The sequence below is a fragment of the Dermacentor silvarum genome, chromosome 2, assembly GCF_013339745.2.
Source record: "Dermacentor silvarum isolate Dsil-2018 chromosome 2, BIME_Dsil_1.4, whole genome shotgun sequence".
NCBI lineage: Eukaryota > Metazoa > Arthropoda > Arachnida > Ixodida > Ixodidae > Dermacentor > Dermacentor silvarum.
The window spans coordinates 5,807,322-5,824,574 of record NC_051155.1 but is presented as its reverse complement, the minus strand read 5'-3'; the positions used below and the strand labels follow the sequence as shown (position 1 = coordinate 5,824,574).

At 45.8% G+C, this 17,253-nt stretch overlaps 1 protein-coding gene across 1 annotated transcript in view; it reads left to right on the top strand.

Annotated features, from left to right (window-relative positions):
- Nucleotides 1-17,253, top strand: part of LOC119443216 (dual oxidase-like) — a 128,612-nt gene that overhangs the window by 28,757 nt on the left and 82,602 nt on the right. The window contains exons 6-7 of the mRNA XM_049663163.1: nucleotides 12,487-12,547; nucleotides 15,666-15,762. Coding sequence (XP_049519120.1) covers nucleotides 12,487-12,547; nucleotides 15,666-15,762 — 158 coding nt within the window. The remainder of the gene's footprint in view (nucleotides 1-12,486; nucleotides 12,548-15,665; nucleotides 15,763-17,253) is intronic.

Genomic DNA, 17,253 nt, shown 5'->3' with positions numbered 1-17,253 from the left:
CCGATGCGGTCCAGGATCCAATGGCCTGTCTTGCTTCCCTTTAGTCGGTGAATGTGCGCCATGCGGTGTGCTTCTAGAAGTTCTTCCACGGTATTGTGCAACCCCAGGCTTAGGAGGTGCTCGGTAGGGGTGGTACGGATGAGCCCCAGCGCAGATTTGTACACTTTGCGAATGAGGCGGTCCAGTTTTGCTTTTTCAGTTTGGAGTAGATGTAGGTAGGGAAAAGCGTAGGTGAGCCTTGAGATGACAAAGCAGTGGATGATTTGGAGTAGCTCCTTCTCCTTCATACCTTGCTTGCGTGCCCTTACTCGGGAGATTAAATGGACCGTCTGATTCACTGCTATGGTGAGACGATCAATTGTGAAGTTGTTGTGGCGATTCTTTTGTACAAAAAGGCCCAGGACCCTCATATAATCCATGTGAGGTATTGCAGTGTTGTTGACGTACACGTTAATGTTGGGTAGTGGGGTTTTTATTCTGCGCCAGTCTGGGGGTCGCAGTATTAGTATCTCCGATTTGCTCTGCGAGCACTCTAAACCCGCGTCACTCACATGCTGGACGACTGTGTCGGCTGCCTTCTGCAGGGTCTTTTCGTTCGACTTGTCCGTCGGATCCCGTGGTCGTCCAGAGCGTAATGTCGTCGGCATAGAGAGTGTGTCACAGGCCGGGTATCTTGTCGAGTTTGGATGGTAGCGACTTCATTGCGAGATTAAATAAGAAAGATGATAAAACTGCTCCTTGAGGAGTGCCGCGATCTCCGAGTTTGATCGGTTTGGAGACTAGATTGCCCACCGAGAGTTCGACCGTACGGTTGGATAGAAAAGCGCATATGTAATTGTACGTGCGTTCTCCTGGTTGCAACTCGGCCAAGCTGTTTACTATGGCAGTGTGCTTCACGTTATCAAATGCTTTGTGAAGGTCTAGGCCGAGTAAGGCTTTGGTGCTTCTACCACTCTCTGGTCTTAGGAGATCATGGTGCAGTTGGATGAGGGCATCCTGGGTGGATAGGTGAGCTCGGAAGCCTAGCATAGCAGGGGGAAGTCGGTTGTGCTCTTCCGTTTCACGTTGACTAACAGGAGCATTAGTACAATTCGTACGCAGGTAATAAAAAAGACATTTAGGTTATCAATTTGGATAGAATGCGTGCATTGAATGAATCTTGTTATTAAATAATCTAACTACGTGCGCACAGTTCTCGCTGAATTTCTAATAGCGCACCTCCATGAACGGGCACAAACCCAATAACCGAAGTTGTCCATTCTGCACATATCCAGTGGCACATCCCCAATGCTCTAAGTTCTAGTCCATTTGGCAAAACAATAGCCAGCAATTCCTGTCAATAATACGTGCGGTCTGCGAGCCTGCGATTAGGCCGTGTGTCTCAAGTTTACACAATTAACAACTGCGCACTCTTCATCTTCAGGGGCTTAGTTTATTCTGTTGTCATAAGCCTTTGCAAGTCTTGGCACTAATTATACGTAACTCTCACCAAAACAAAGAAAATTTATCATCTTTAAAAAAATTCTGCAGATCCAACGCACATGTTGGATTCTATGGTAGTGAATAAAGTGGTAAGTAAATGGTTTAGAACTAAAGGTGTTCACTTTCATCCTACACAATCACATGGCATGTTTATTTTGTTCGACCACAACTTTATAGTGAGGAACTTTTTATGTTTATGCACCGCGTCATTCACAAGCTATGCCAAAACACAAACACCGTGATGCACCGTGTGAGATGCAGCGATATCACAAGGGAGGCTGGTCGAGGTAACAGTGGTGGTGACGGGTTGTGCGCACAGAGTCGAGCCATAGATTCTGCAACCAGATGTGTCCACAATGCGACGTACCCATTCTGGCCAAGAACGGGCACGTTCCCAGTGCGATATACGGAATGGCTAAATAAAAATAAAGGCGGATCAAAGATTCGGCAAAATATAATTCCACATTCTAGTAACAAATCTGTGTAATTTAGAAATACTTTAGGGTAAGCTGGTTAACACGAAATCTTCACGTTTTATGTAGGAATCGTTGTGAGAAATGCCCATTCTGAAGAATTCGCCAAGAACGTGTGTACGCACATTCTTAGAGGCCAAATCAAAGGAAATGAAGCAAATTTATGAATCCATTTATTGTAATTTGCCATTACATTAACGGGTTGGTGGGTTTTAAAGATACCAGGGACCCGAGCAATCTTCATGTATTTTTTGTAAGAATTTTATGTATTAATCATTATGCTTATTATCTGAATACTCAGTCAGCATACAAGGATTGTATAACATTGGCTGGTAGTTTCATATAACATTTGCACATATACCCACAGATATATCTGCTGAGATAGCGACCGACCCAACAGCAGCCATGCCAAACCCGGGAAAGTAGGCAAAGTAGGCAAAGAAAGCTTTGCTTTGAATATTGTTGCCTTCGCCAGCCGCTGAGTGCTTTTGAACTACGCAAGGTACGCGCTGCTTAACGATTAATTTTTTTTTTTTTGAAAGCGCAACGATGTTACAACCGAACAACCGAAGTTTCTGTGGTGCAGCTTCCTTCTTCAAATGTTTGGATGACATAGACGTGTTACCACTGTGTAAAAATACATTGAAATTGTTCGCACATAACGTCGAAGCCCGTGTTTCTGATCCGTAATAGTAGAAATCGGTTTTCAATTCCATACAGATGCACTTAGAAAAAAACATGAATGGCACCCAGCACACCTTAAATGGTATTCGTCTGCTTCACATTGACAATTCACATTGGTGCTCATGTTTGTTTCACAGATCTATAAGCACGGCGGCTTATCACTGACACTTGAAGAGGAGCTCCAGAAACCAAGCAATACAAATATGTCTGAAAAACCACCAAAATGTCAAAGTTCTGTCAAAGATGTCAATGTTCTTACTGATTATTTTTCTAAAATCATTGCAAATAGGCAAAATTCCGGAGAAATGGAAAACTGCTAAGGTTATCCCTATACATAAATCAGGCGACCTTACCAGCAGATCAAATTACGGATCAATCTTGCTTACTTGTACGGCCGACAAGATCCTCGAACATATAATCCTAAAACACATACTATCATTTCTCGAAAAAAACGACTTAATTGTCCCTAATCAGTATGACTTTAGAAAATGATTATCTACGACTACTCAACTAATTGAGACAATCCCTGACTTAGTGCTTACAATGGACAAATGCAGTCAAACCGACATGATATTCCGAGACTTATCCAAAGCGTTCCATCGGGTTTTCCATCCTAAGTTACTTCAGAAACTTATCCACTATACCTCGGTGATAACAACATCACCAAGTGGATAAAAAGCTATCTTGTAGGTCGACGTTCCAGATTCTATTCACGTCAATATGTACATTACAAAGACTACTCTTTGGATTGCGGTGATGGGCTATCTGGCGTCCCACGAGGTGCCGTTTTAGCTCCTATCCTCTTTCTTCTTTTATTGCGATAGCAATTATATGGACACTTCAACCGGATTTCTGCCGTCGTCATTGCCGTCGTCATCGCCATCGTTGTGAGGTTCCGTATAGATTCCAAGGGCGATGAAATCGTCGCCGCGCACCGTATGCGCGAGCGAAAGCGTGCGGGGGAGGCGCGCTATCACGGAGAGCGAACGCACGGCGGAAAGCAAATGCGACCGTCGTGCGAAAGGCCGTGGGGGTATGGGAGGAAGGTGGGGCGACGCTGTGCTGCTTCACCAAATGCTTATCTTGCAACCGGGTGCAAAGGGAACTGTCCACTCAATCTCCCACGCGAAAGCATGAAAGCGGGAAGGCAGCGCGGGAGGAAGGGGAGAGGGCAGCTTCTTTTCTGCCAACAACTTCTCCTCTGCACTTTGCCCGGCTGTGCCGGTCGCCCGCACTGTCTCTTATCTCCACACGGCTCTGACCTTTGTATGCGAGCTGTCCATTCGCTGCTCAGTTGCCGTTGAAGCGATAGACCGCGCGAACCTGCGCTTGCTGCCAGCGTTTTGACAGTCGTTGTCTGCGGTCATTCAGTGTGATCTATTCATGTTTGCTTGTGCGCGCTGACACCACGATTGTTAATTAAGTTAGTAAGCCAATGTGTCCAAGTTTATGCAGCCGATAAAACTACTATCCCTACTCCGAATAGCTCTCTACTAATTTGCTATCGCAATCGATGCTTCGCCTTTCGGGCGAAACTGCCATTTTTTATCAATGATTTACACATTAATACACAGTATTAATGTACAGTAAGAATGTTTGCAGATGACTGCATTATCTACAAGGAAATAACCTGCCGTGAGGACCAGATAACCTTAAACAGTGCACTTGAATATATACCACAATGGTGTCAAACGTGGCAGATGGTGATTAACACAGGAAAAACAGTTTGTATGACAGTGACGAATAAAAGAGTGCCCATGAACTACCCATATTATTTACAAGGACAGATGTTAAAGAAAGTAAAGAGTATGAGAAGACGTTTATTGGCGGTGTCTTTCAAGGACGCTACAAGTTCAAGGAACGGCGAGGCAGCGAGGGGCACCGTCTCCAAACACACCAGCAACCAGCAGCGCAAGCAGAGCGGGCCAAGCAATGGCGATGCCGCTGGACGGAGGTGCATCTTCTTCTTCACAATCACCCTCGCAGAAAAAGCGCTATCCTGGTGACCTAAGAGGTTGGAGGCAGAGGGTTATGGTAGGGCTTCAGATGTTCCACGTGGACGAGGTCATGCCCATGCCGGTGCATGTCGTCAGATGGAGAAAGTGGCTCAATGAGAAAATTCACCGGGGACGTTCGCTCTTAGATGCGGTAAAGCCCTTCGTGCTTTGGAACGAGTTTTGAGGAACGCCCAGGAATTTGGCAAGGAACAGCCAGCCATGCAAGAGACCCTGGGGCATACGCGAGATTTAGAAGTGAGTCGGCGCAGCCTTTCTTCTGGCGCTGTTGTTCTTGTGATGTAAAGGTGCGCACGAGCTGGCGGCACTCTTTGGCTTGTCTGGCAGCTTCGTACACAGGTAAGCACTCGGAAGCGTGAGGACGGTATGGAAATAGAGTGTCGATGGTATGCGAAGGCTCCCGTCCGTATAGGAGGAAGAAAGGTGAAAATCCGTAGTAGCTTGTATCGCGGTGTTGTATGCAGCGAACGTCACAAAAGAAAGTACGCGGTCCCAGTTCCCGTGATCAGATGCCACCTACATGCGAGCATATCACCGAGAGTGCCGTTAAACCATTCTGTGAGCCTGTTAGTTTGCGGATGGTATGTCGTGCTCGTTCGATGAATAATGTGGCATTCTGAAAGCAGAGCTTCAGTGACTTCAGAGGGGAAGGCGCGACCACTATCCCTGAGGAGTTCTCGAGTTGCACCATGTCGAAGGATGAAGCGATGAAGGACGAAACAGACTATATCCCACGATGTAGCATTCGGTAAAGCAGCAGTTTTGGCGTAGCGTGTCAAATGGTCCACAGCAACTATGATCCACCAATTGCCATCCGGTGTCACGGGAAGCGGGCCGTAGAGGTCAAAGCCGACGCGATCAAAGGGTTTGGCAGGGCACGGAAGCGGCTGCAAGGCGCCAGACGCACGTAAAGGTGGTAATTTTGACGTTGCAGTTAGGGCAGCACTGAACAAACTTTCGGACAAAAGTGTACATTGCCTGCCAGTAGTAGCGATGGCGAATACGTTCGTCAGTCTTAAATACTAGGGCGCGGCCACATTGCGGATCGTCCTGAAAAGAGGCACATATTTGGTATCTTAAGCTGCGGGGAATGACTAGTAGCCATCTACGACCTTCGGGAGCATAGTTGCATCAGTGGAGCAGCTGATCACGAATGGCAAAATGACCAGCTTGGCGTCGGAGGGATCGGGATACAGGGGTGGTCGATTATCCAGAAAGATAGGCGAAAAGAGAAGCGATCCAAGGGTCACGGCATTGTTCGGTGCCAATCGAGTCAAGGTCAAGAGATGACAGGGGATGAGCGCAAGTGGTTCCGCACGCTGAGTCTTAAGATAGAGGTGAACGGGATAGAGCGTCTGTGTCAGTGTGCCTGCATCCACAGCGGTAGATGACGCGAATATCGTACTCCTGGATTCGGAGGGCCCAACGTGCTAAGTGGCCAGATGGATCTTTCACCGTGGTGAGCGCACAAAGCGCGTGGTGATCCGTTACTATAGGTCAAATGGGCAGCCATATAAGTATGGGCGGAACTTGCCAAGTGCCCATACTAGAGCCAAGCACTCTTTTTCAGTTACGCTGTAATTGGCCTCTGCTTTTGTCAGCGTACGACTCGCATAGGCGACCACTTATTCGGAGTAGCCGGGCTTCCGTTGCACGAGGACGGCGCCAAGACCGACCCCACTGGCGTCTGTGTGTACCTGAGTTGCAGCTGTCGGGTCGAAATGGCGAAGAATAGGTGGAGAGGTAAGAAGACAAGACAGTGTCATCTTCGTACCTCTCCAGGATACACACAGTGAAGTGGCCTGGCAGCGTCGTCGGAAGTTTGAAGGCGACGGCGGCAATAGCGAGCGACGTGTCCTGGCGTGCACCAGGCGTAACAAATGGAACGATTGTCAGGCGTCCATCATGGATTGCTTACTCTCGGCCCGGCCCAAGAAGCAGTAGGAGTGGCAGGTGGTGCAGACTGTTTCAGGATCGACAAAGGCGGGTGGGGAGGCCTATGCACTACCTGCGCATAGGTATGAGGCGCGGCAACAGGCTGCACTGCCTGTGCATACGTAAGAGACGTGGCTACAGGCTGTGCTGCCTGCGCATACGTAAGAGGCGTGGCTACAGGCTGCACTGTCTGCGCATAGGGAAGAGGTGCGGCCACAGTTGGCTGGTGGTGAGTGACACGAACAGCTTAAACGACCTCTTCAGCAATGACAGTACGGAGCTTCGGAAGCAGACGACAGGACGTCTCCTGAGTGAAGGGGACCAAGGAAAGTTGACGGGCAACCTCCTCGCGTACGAAGTCTTGAATCTGCTGAAGCAGTGGAGAGTGATCGGAAATGGCAATGAGACTCGATAGCGAGTCAGTGGTCGACAGAGGCTGCCAAGTCAGGGTGCATTGCTTCTTCAACTGTTTATAGCTCTGACATAACGTGACCACTTCAAAAACGGAGCGCGGATTCCTGGTCAAAAGCATCTGGAATGCGCCGTCATCGATGCCTTTAAGGATGTGCTGAAGTTTATCAGCTTCGGGCATGGTGGCATTGAACGTTTACAAAGGTCGACGACTTCTTCAATGTAACTCGTGAAAGTTTCACCAGTCTGCTGTGCACGGGCTTGCAAGCGGCGCATAGTTTGCGGACAGCAGGTCGACCAAACACTTTTGTGAAAGACGTCTCGAAAGTTGACCATCTTGGGATGTCGACTTCGTGGTTATGGAACCACAGTTGGGCAATGCTAGTATGATAAAATATGACGTTGGTCAACTTCGCAGCGTCGTCCCATTTGTTATGCGCGCTCACCCATTCATACGACGTAAACCAGTCCTCCACATTGGTGTCATCTGTACCACTTGTGATACGTGAAGTGCGCGAGTGCCGTGATCGTAGTGGGTAAGTGCCAGAAGTGAGCAACAAGCAAGGAAGCAAGCAAGCGACAGCCATCATGGGAGACGTAAAAGAAGAGGGGGAAGAAGATGACCAGGGTGTGGGAGTAGCGGCCAGTCGAGTTCCTGGCCCAAGGCCGCTGCAGGCTCCCACCTGGGATCATCACAATGACCAACTTCTTCCTGCAGCCTGTGGTTGGCGAACATCGGCAGGGCGTCTGACCCAGGTGGCCCAGCGTCTCCAGCGCTGTGCCCGAGCTCCGGCTGGCAAATGCTGCAAGGGCGTCTAGCCGTTATCTGTCTCCACTATGCCTGTCTTCACAGCAGTGTTGATCATGGCTGCCTGATGATAAGGTGCCGACCGACATTGGAAGAAATGAAGCCCGGTCCCAGAGGTGAAGCCCTTGGACTTGATGTCCGGTGACAAGACCTCCTACCGTACTAGGGCGACCTATCCAAGTTCCCAACGTCACAGTGAAACTTGCAGAACTTCCTCCTGCATTAGTGGATCCCTGGTGTTCGCCTTAGGGTGACCAAGATTGATTTTCTTCGATGGCTTCTAGTTTTGTCACCGCTACTCCACTTCGAGCTCCGCCTCTGTCGCCGCTTCTAGTCCATCCCACAGCTCCAGTGCGAAACATGAAACTGTAGGCCCCTTCTGACTTATATGCTTTCTTTCTAGACTTATTCCTCTTTTGTTTTTGTGATTAGTTTGCCGAGTTTTGTTTTCTCTTTTCGCTGTATTTTCTTTAATGAATGGCTTGTTGTGGTAACGAACGGCTTCGTCATTCAATGCGCTGAGGCTATGTCTCAGTAGTGAGTAATTCATTGAAAGAACCTCATCAGACCGCTGAAGACCTTCGGATCACGTTGCCGAGGCACCCTGGTGCAGATGACGGACTGGGGCACAGGGGCTGGCGGGTCTATGTTGTCGGTTATGATGGGCGGAAGCGTTCGGGTTCGAAGCTCCAGGGTGTAAGCAACGGGGGAATTCCAGCAACCTCCACCAATTGAGAAGAGGTTTATTGGCAGTGTCCTTCAAGGATGCTACAAGTTCAAGGAACAGCGAGGCAGCGAGGGGCACCTTCTCCAAAGACACCAGCGACCAGCAGCGTGAGCAGAGCGGGTCCGAGCGTGGCGATGCTGCTGGACAGAGTCGTGTCTTCTTCACAAGTATAAATACTTTGGCATATAATTTCATCAGATCTTAAATGGGGTAAGCAGGTAACATGTATTGTTAATAAGCACTGGCAGTTCTGTAATCGTTAGAACGCTCGCTTAGATCGCATCAATAGATATCTAAACGCTAGCATACCTGTCACTAGTTCGCTCTATACTGGATAATAGAATAGTATGTTGGTTTCCGTTTCCGTAAACATTAATAGCAAAGTGGAGAGCGTACAAGGAAAGCGATTCGATTTTTATTTTAATATATCACCGTCTTGACTCCCCTAAGAACTTAAGAAGCCGAACTTCCCATTATACAAAATTGAGCCCAACCACTTCGTCTTAAGTTTCTTTTCCTTCTTCTTTATGGCAGTATGAAAATCAATGCGAGCAACTACCGTAAAAACCACACTATAGGTCGAACCGGAATATAGGTCGACCCCCCAACTAACCAATTCTAAAAATGAAAAAAAAAATCTTTTTCAATGGCAAAAGTACCGAAAGACACCCTTACCTTTAAACAAATGCGACTCAGTCGGTTGCACAATGGTGACAGTATTTATTTAAATGCTGCCCCATGCCATGATGATAAAGTGCTGACAAACACGCGGGTCGATGGTCGCACGATACGAAGCCCACGGCAACCTCGTGGATTGCCCTGGGCTTCCGCGTACTCGATCGCCTTCTTCTTGAAGGCGACGGTGAATTGCCGTCGGCTTCCGCTCATTTTGAAACAATATGTGAAAAAGCGGCCTGAATGCGATGGCGAAGGCGGCTGTTTACTTCACCTGCCCATTGTTGCAGGACTTCCGTAGGTTTTCCGCCAATGTCTGGTATATAAGACAAGGGTCGACTTTTCGCAATGGTTTTTTGAAAAAAAGTTCGACCTGTATTGCGGTTTTTACGGTACTTACTACAGACAGATACGCATAGTTCTCGAACAAAACACACCAAGCACTTAACAGAATACCGATTTCACAAAGACATATTAAGGTGCTCCTTTTTTCCACATGCAATCCGTGAATGGAACTTTTTGCCTGATGACGTTGTCACCTGCACATCACTCGAAGCTTTTATCTCCAAGTTATCAAAAAACGCTTTGTAGCTATGGTCTGGACGCATTGTACAATGGCATTCTGATTCACTTCTCAGTGTCAGTTTCTTGTTTCCTGCCCTGATATATACGCATATATGTGTATGTATATATATATATATATGTGTGTGCTACCACAACGTGCGATGTATATATTGCTGCTCATGACTCCCCCCCACTACCTGCTTAGTCTTATCTCATGCGCAATGAATATCCAATATATTTACACTTTTTTTTGTGCTTCTTTCGTGTGCTAAACCTTCCAACATTGCGTTGACTACTTCCCCCTCCCCCCCCTCCTTTTATAATATTTCTATCCTGAATACAGAGGGCATGTGTACTGCCTTGTTCACCTAAGCTTATTTATGTCCGCGCCTACTTGCACTGTGTTCTCTTGAATATGTATCCTGCCCCTTTCCTGCAACAGCCTCAAATGTGAGGCTAGCAGTATGTTCAGATAAATAATAAATGTCTATAAGTACGCAACTGTACAGTTCTGCCTAGCATAGACTTGGGCCATGGTCAACCGAACAAAAGTCGAAAAGACACACTCATGAAGCACATTTCATGCCGCTCGCGCACGGGAAATTACCCTGCACCAAGGAGGTTTACAAAAAACCTCCTTGCCCCGCACTTGTGTCGAGAGCGGTGAGCGCTGCACTGATATCGGTGGCCGTGTGAAGTCAAAGATATAGCGAGTGCAAGCTTCTTTTTTTTCTTTAGAATTTGTTGTAATATTTCGGCAAGTTATAGATTACATATTTTAAACAGCATGATAATAGACATAACTCAAGAAAGCATTTGTGTATGAGAAAAAAATTACGTAACTGACACCGAAAGTTTTGGCTCATGACGCGCGGTGTCCAGCAGTGCGTGCACATATCGTGCCAAATTGCTACTCATAACCACATTTCAAAAAATAAATGCGATCATTAGTGAAATTCTGGTCTTTAATACTTCAAATTGAATCTTTTCAAAATGAACAAATCTAATTTCGCATTTGAGCAACACATTCTCCCTCTCGTAGTATCTGGAACGTGCACATGATGGGGAAAAGCAAAGTAAATGCCCCGCCACAGTGCTGGAACAGGCAACAACGCTGTTATTCTTCTCCCAGAATCTCACTGTTAGGCATTATAAACAATTTACTTGTATTTCTGTGACATAGTCCGTTCTAGTCACAACACACTTGTGACTAGATCAATGCGCGAAAGCTTTGGTTGTGCAAGAGATGTCCAAATCACAAAGACATTCGACGTCCTTTGGATGACCCTGGATTGCCGTGTACTACTGCATCAATATTATAAATGTAAACTAGATATCGTTAAATGACTTGGATATTTGGTCTTTTGTGGTACGTCCAATCGATAATTGTGGTTTGCTGGGAAAATAGAAAAAATGAGCGAACTGGTTTTTTTCATGCAGTTAATAATTACATCAAAATTGAGCGAAAGGTAATTTTACTTGTGGTCTTTAATTGTGTATGCTGACATGAAGATCCAATTAAGAGAGCACCAATAAGGAACCAAAATGAGTTGCTACTGGATTCGTTCATAAAAAAAAGCATAACTTGGAGGACGTTGGAGTAGTGCTTTCCCCTGAAAACATTGCCATTTTCATGCACTACCAAGGCAAGACTAGACTGCGCATACGCTTCAGCCACAATCGTTCCCTTCTGCAGAGATTATGGCGTAACACATGTTTCTTTTAGCGACCGAAGCCTAGTCGCCTTCACTATCGAAAAAGAAAACAAGAAAGTCAAAGTTTAATTGGGAAACATGGAAGCTGAATGATAGACTACTTACAGATGAAATATTCAGGGCAGACGTAGCCAACAACATAGAAAAACTACTTCCCAGAGACCACAGAAGGGCTATTGCTATGTAGGAAGATTTTAAGAAATAAATGGAATAACGCTATAGAAAGATCATCCATCTTACGTAAGAGCGAAAAGCAAAAAAGAAAACAATCTACGATCCAAAGTAGACTTCCTTCTTCATATGGTGTGACCAGCCCCAAAACTTCAGTGACGAAAGAAGAAATGTGAAAGTGCAGCTAGAGATAATAGATAAGGATAAGTATCACGGCGCAGTCATTCGCGTGCTTGCGGAGCGATTATGGTTTGGAGAAGCACCTACGAAACGTGCGCTAAGTGAAAAAAAAAAAAAAGTGCGCTGCACCGAACGAAATAAAAGACATTCGATACTGAGAAGTTACGTAGGACCAGAAGCAAATTCAGGAAGCTTTTGTCAAATACTATCGCTCCTTAATAGGACAAAATATGCAAGTAGAAAATTGCGTTGAGCATACTTTTTTGTCATTGATGCCTGTTTTGGATGATACAGAGAAGAAAAGACTTGACGACGTTCTGTTCTTACGTTTATTTTTACGCTTCTGAAGTATGCCTTAGTGTGCAATTCAGAGTTCTCTTTCTCAGAAAATAAAGCCGGAAAGTGCCAAGCAAGAAGTTAGAGATACTGCATGCAATATTTATGTAATTGAAAACATACCGAGCGAGCAGCTGAAACCTCAGCATGCGAATTACAGCTGGCTGCATACTTTGAAAGTATGCATACTTTTAATGTAGATGTGACCAGCTATTTCTGTCTTCCCTGCCGCTATTTTTGTAGAACCCAATCATGTGTCTAAACTTTTTGGTCTAACAGAGAAGCATTTCTTTGTTTTTCTTTCGTACAGAACGTCATCATGTACGAGTACGTGCCGGTGCTGTTGGGCGAGAATGTCACCGATTACACTGGTGAGCTGGAGATCGCTACTATTTCTTTCCAATGCTATTGATTGATTTCTTGTAACTTCTGTCAGAGCTTTTTTCACACCGAACCAATGTTGATTCCTCCACGATGTCTTTTATGTCTCTACGTGCACTGGAGACACATAATAAGAGTGTCTGATCACTTTTCTAGGTGTCCTCATTATGTCCAAGAATGGGAATGCGTATTTATTTATTTTATTTATTTATTTTATTTATTTACAGATACTGCTGTCTCGATACACGAGACATAGCAGGAGTGGATACACTAGACACTTGATCAAAACAACATACAATGAATTTGAAACGTAATTACAAAATGTTGTTAGACAATTCTTTCAAAAACTCTTCATTAGGTTTTTTCCCGCAAGGAACAGCTAGGTGTTCCAATTTCAACAACGCTTGGAAAACAGAATACTTAAAACAATTTACAGAAGACTTGAAAGGAACAATATCAAGTGGGTGGGACTGCCGCGTGCACACCCAGTAGAATGACTGAAGGAAATCGGTGCTTGAATGCAACTTTGGCGTGTGCAATCTTATGTAGCAAAGTGATACGTTCAAGTGTGCGTCGATGAGCCAAGGGTTCTATCAATTATGCGCATGCGTGGGATGAGGGAGAAAAGTTGCGGTCATATCGGTGATAAATGAACCGTATTGCTTTCTTTGTATGGCTTCAAGCTTACTAATGTCACGTGTAGCGTAGGGTGCCCATACCACTGAGGCGTACTCTAGTAATGGTCTGACGAGCGATTTATAAGCTGTTAATTTGCAGTCCTTAGTAGAGCACTTTAGGGTTCGCTTTAAATATCCCAGTTTCCTAAGAGCCTTAGCACAAATTGTTTCAATATGAAGGTGCCATTTTAAGTTTTGGGTGAAGGTAACTCCAAGATATTTGAAGGTATTCCCAGAATTTAGGTAGTGCCCATTGCAACTATAACTGAAACTTAACGGCTGCTTTATATCAGTGAAAGTCGTTTGTACAGTTTTTTGGTAATAATACTCATTTGCCACGCGTATCTGTAACCACAAAAGCACGAAAATACATTGTTGAGAACCTCTTGATCCTGTCTGTTAGTTACTGTGGTATAGAGCACGCAGTCGTCAGCGTACAATCGCAGTTTCAGTGGTGTATCCCTAATGACCTGTGTGATATCATTAATGTAAATAATGAACAGCAGTATTGGTATGTGGAGCGTTTAATAGAATATATTTTTGCCCACTTTCTTCTCGTATATTTCGTATTAGGCTACTCAATACGAGAGATTTTGCTCCGCACATACTGTGGTTAGGTACGCCAGTTTCGCCAGTTTGGACAGTTTCCATCTTATTTTGAAGCGATACTTTTGGTGCCTTACCACGCCGATCGGTCCGGGATGGTAGGCACTGGATGGTAGGTCCCTTGGTCGGTCAGTCGCTGGTCGGGTTCTCACCGAGTAGATAAGAAAGAAAAAAAGGAAAGAAAAAAAAAAAACATGTCCGGCAGCAGCACTCTAAACTCGGCTTGCCCGATGCTCGAACTAGAGGGCTGGGTTGGTGCCCAGTGGCGATGTGGAGTCCGGACAATAAAGAATTAAATAAATATTACTTAAAATAAATTTTGTAAAAAAAATTAATGCACTGAGTGCAAACTATAAACTTAATTACGAACACCAACGCACTTTCCTCCAATGAATTGTTAATTTATTTGGTGGCGTTGACCTTTTTTACGTCCGGAAAAGAAGTGAAACATTATTTTGTTGAAACAAGTGAACAACTATCTCCTTTCACTGTCGCGCCTCCGTCGGTTATGCCAATTTGAAATAATAAACGTTCGTAGTGACGAACAAGCTTTTTCAGAGTCCTCAGTAGGATGCAGTTTTCAAGTGTATTGACTCACAAGATTCGGTGCCATTGTTGTCACGCAAAACTCATGTGTGGCACAACCCGCATTGGATATGTGGGTATGAGCCAGGGACAAGAAAGAGCAGGTGCAGGGAAAGCTGCGCCAGCACCGGATTATGTGATGCGCACGATCAATAAAGGTTGTTTGGTGTGTCATGGGGAGGGAAAGGGGGTTGGCACACGCTCCGTGGGGCTTCCCTCGCCTCAGATCACTTTCGGCGCGGATGGAAAAGCATGCGTGGTGCGTTCCGCAGAGGAGCAGGCTGCGTTTGAGCAATGCTGCCGGATCGTGAGTCATTAGTAAGCGTTCCAGCAATATAGGCGCGCGCTCACACCACGCGCGCAAACAGTTAGAGCCGTTTCGCTTCCACAGGGTAGGGAAAGAGCAGGACAGGGTTTCGCGCGCGCAGCGGCGACACCTCCTAGACAGCTTTTCAAAAGCTGTCTAGGAGGTGTGGGCTGCGTCGGCTTCGTTTCCTTTCAGTCTCGGAAAACGAATGGGAGGGCCACGCGTGGTTCGTTCCCCCGAAGCCCAGGCCAAACGTCAGCTTCGTCTAGCCCTACAGGAACCCGACAACGGTGGTGCACGCCTCGGCAATGCTAGCACCAACTTCCCCGGTGAGACGGCCAGGTTGCAATGCTAATTTCTGTAGCGCAACTTCGGAGCCAGCAGCAGTGCGTGTGACCGGTTGTGGTTCAAGCACAGCGTGGTACTCGTCAATGCAATTCATTCCGAGGAACACCGAAGAAACACATGACAAGCTTCGCTTACCGCCATTTCCTCGACAGGGGAGCAGCTCCTGATTTTTTTTGCTTGTTAACAGTCATTCTATCTGCAATAAGCATATCTCTACAGGACATTGAAGTTGTCTGGGAAGCATACCCCTACTTTACAAAGGACCTATGATTTGATGGCGTGTTGTTGCCGCAACTCCGTTATTTCTACGAATCCGTGCTGACTTTATGACATATAGTGTTTACATTAAGATGTGTAGGCCAGTTGTTGTAGCGCCTGCCATACAGTTTGTGGGTAGTGGTGCATAACAGTGGCACCACTTCAGTGCACTGTACACGACTTTGACACACGGATGCTCGGTGATTCCTGTCAGCGTGCCTGCGTTTCTCGACATTCTCCTTTATTGTTATTTCCTCAGGATACGTAAAGCCAAATATGGACATCTTTTGTGCTCGTGTCGCTAAGCAGTGTCACATGGGTATGCAGGATACAAACCGGATGTGCATCCAGGCATTAGCCACGAGTTTCAGGCAGCCGCCTTCCGGTTCCCCCATACATCTATTCCTCCTGGCATCTACCGCAGGTGAGCTGCTGTTACATTTTCAGTGTGATCGCATAATCGATATATGTGCGGCGATACGCCTTCTTTACCGACGCCTGGCCATCCCTGCAGCAATTATACTGGTCCAGAGCCCTAGTACATGCCCAATAACTTGTTCTCCGCCAGATGATCAGAAGGCCTGGAAAGTGACCCCCATCAGCTCTCTATAGAGAGGTGATTGGAGAAATATCTGTGCATCATCTCGCCTATGAATTGGCAAGAAAATTACGCCTATGGCACACCATTTCGATTTGTGCATTAAGAGCAACAGAACAAGAACATTATCAAGAACAATACCAAGAGCAACAATAATGTATACACAAAAGCATGTTTCTAATTTCATTGATTTATTTTATTCCATTTATTTACCTTCATGCATTTATTTACCACAAGAGCGTATTTCACATAAGGGGTGGGCACAAAGAGAAACAATAAAGACACTGTAAATTCCGTGAGCAGGTGTTCAGTTTCAGAGAAAGGTGATGGCAGCGGTAATGTGAGGAAAGCCGTGGAACACTGTTTGGCTGTTACTGTGTTACCACTGTTTGGTACCCCTGTGTTACCTATTTGGCTGCAAGGTGGAAAGAACTTTGAGCAAGACATGTGTGTAGGAGGTGATGACAGGTGCAGGTGCATGACGAAGGCCTCTTGCTGCAATAAGTAAATATCATATCAGCCTGTATTTACGTCCACTGCAGAACGAAAGCCTCTCCCTGCGATCTCCAGTTACGCCTGTCTTGCGCTAGCTGATTCCAACTTGCGTCTGCAAATTTTCTAACCTCATCATCCCACCTAGTTTTCTGCCGTCCTCAACTACATTTCCTTTCTCTTGATGTGCATTCTGTAACTCTAATGGTCCCAGTTATCCATCCTACGCATTACATGGCCTGCCCAGCTCCATTTTTTTCTTTTAATGTCAATTAGAATATTGGCTATCCCCGTTTACTCTCTGATCCACACCACTCTCTTCCTGTCTCTTAACCTTAAGCTAAATATTTTTCTTTCCATCGCTCTTTGTGTGATCTGTAACTTCTTCTCCAGTTTCTCTATTAACCTCCAAGTTACTGCTTCATATGTTAGCACCGGTAGAATGCAATGATTTGTACACTTTTCTTTTCAATGACAGCGGTAAGCTCCCAGTCAGAATTTGGCGATGCCTGCCATATGCACTCCAACACAATTTTATAATTCTGTAAATTTCCTTCTCATGAGCAGGGTCCCCTGTGAGTAAGTGACCTAGATAAACATACTCCTTTACGAGCTCTAGATGCTAACTGGTGATCCTGAATTGTTGTGTCCATGCTGGCCTATTGAACATTATCTTTGTATTATAATTTAATATCAGGAGCTTTGTTAGGTGTTGAATATAGAAACTTGCTGAAGCCACACCTTTACGCACGCAAGGTGTGGTTATGCATCAGTGGAAGGGGCGGATGCTGTTCCTAACCCGTATTTTGATTTCACGACGGTAAC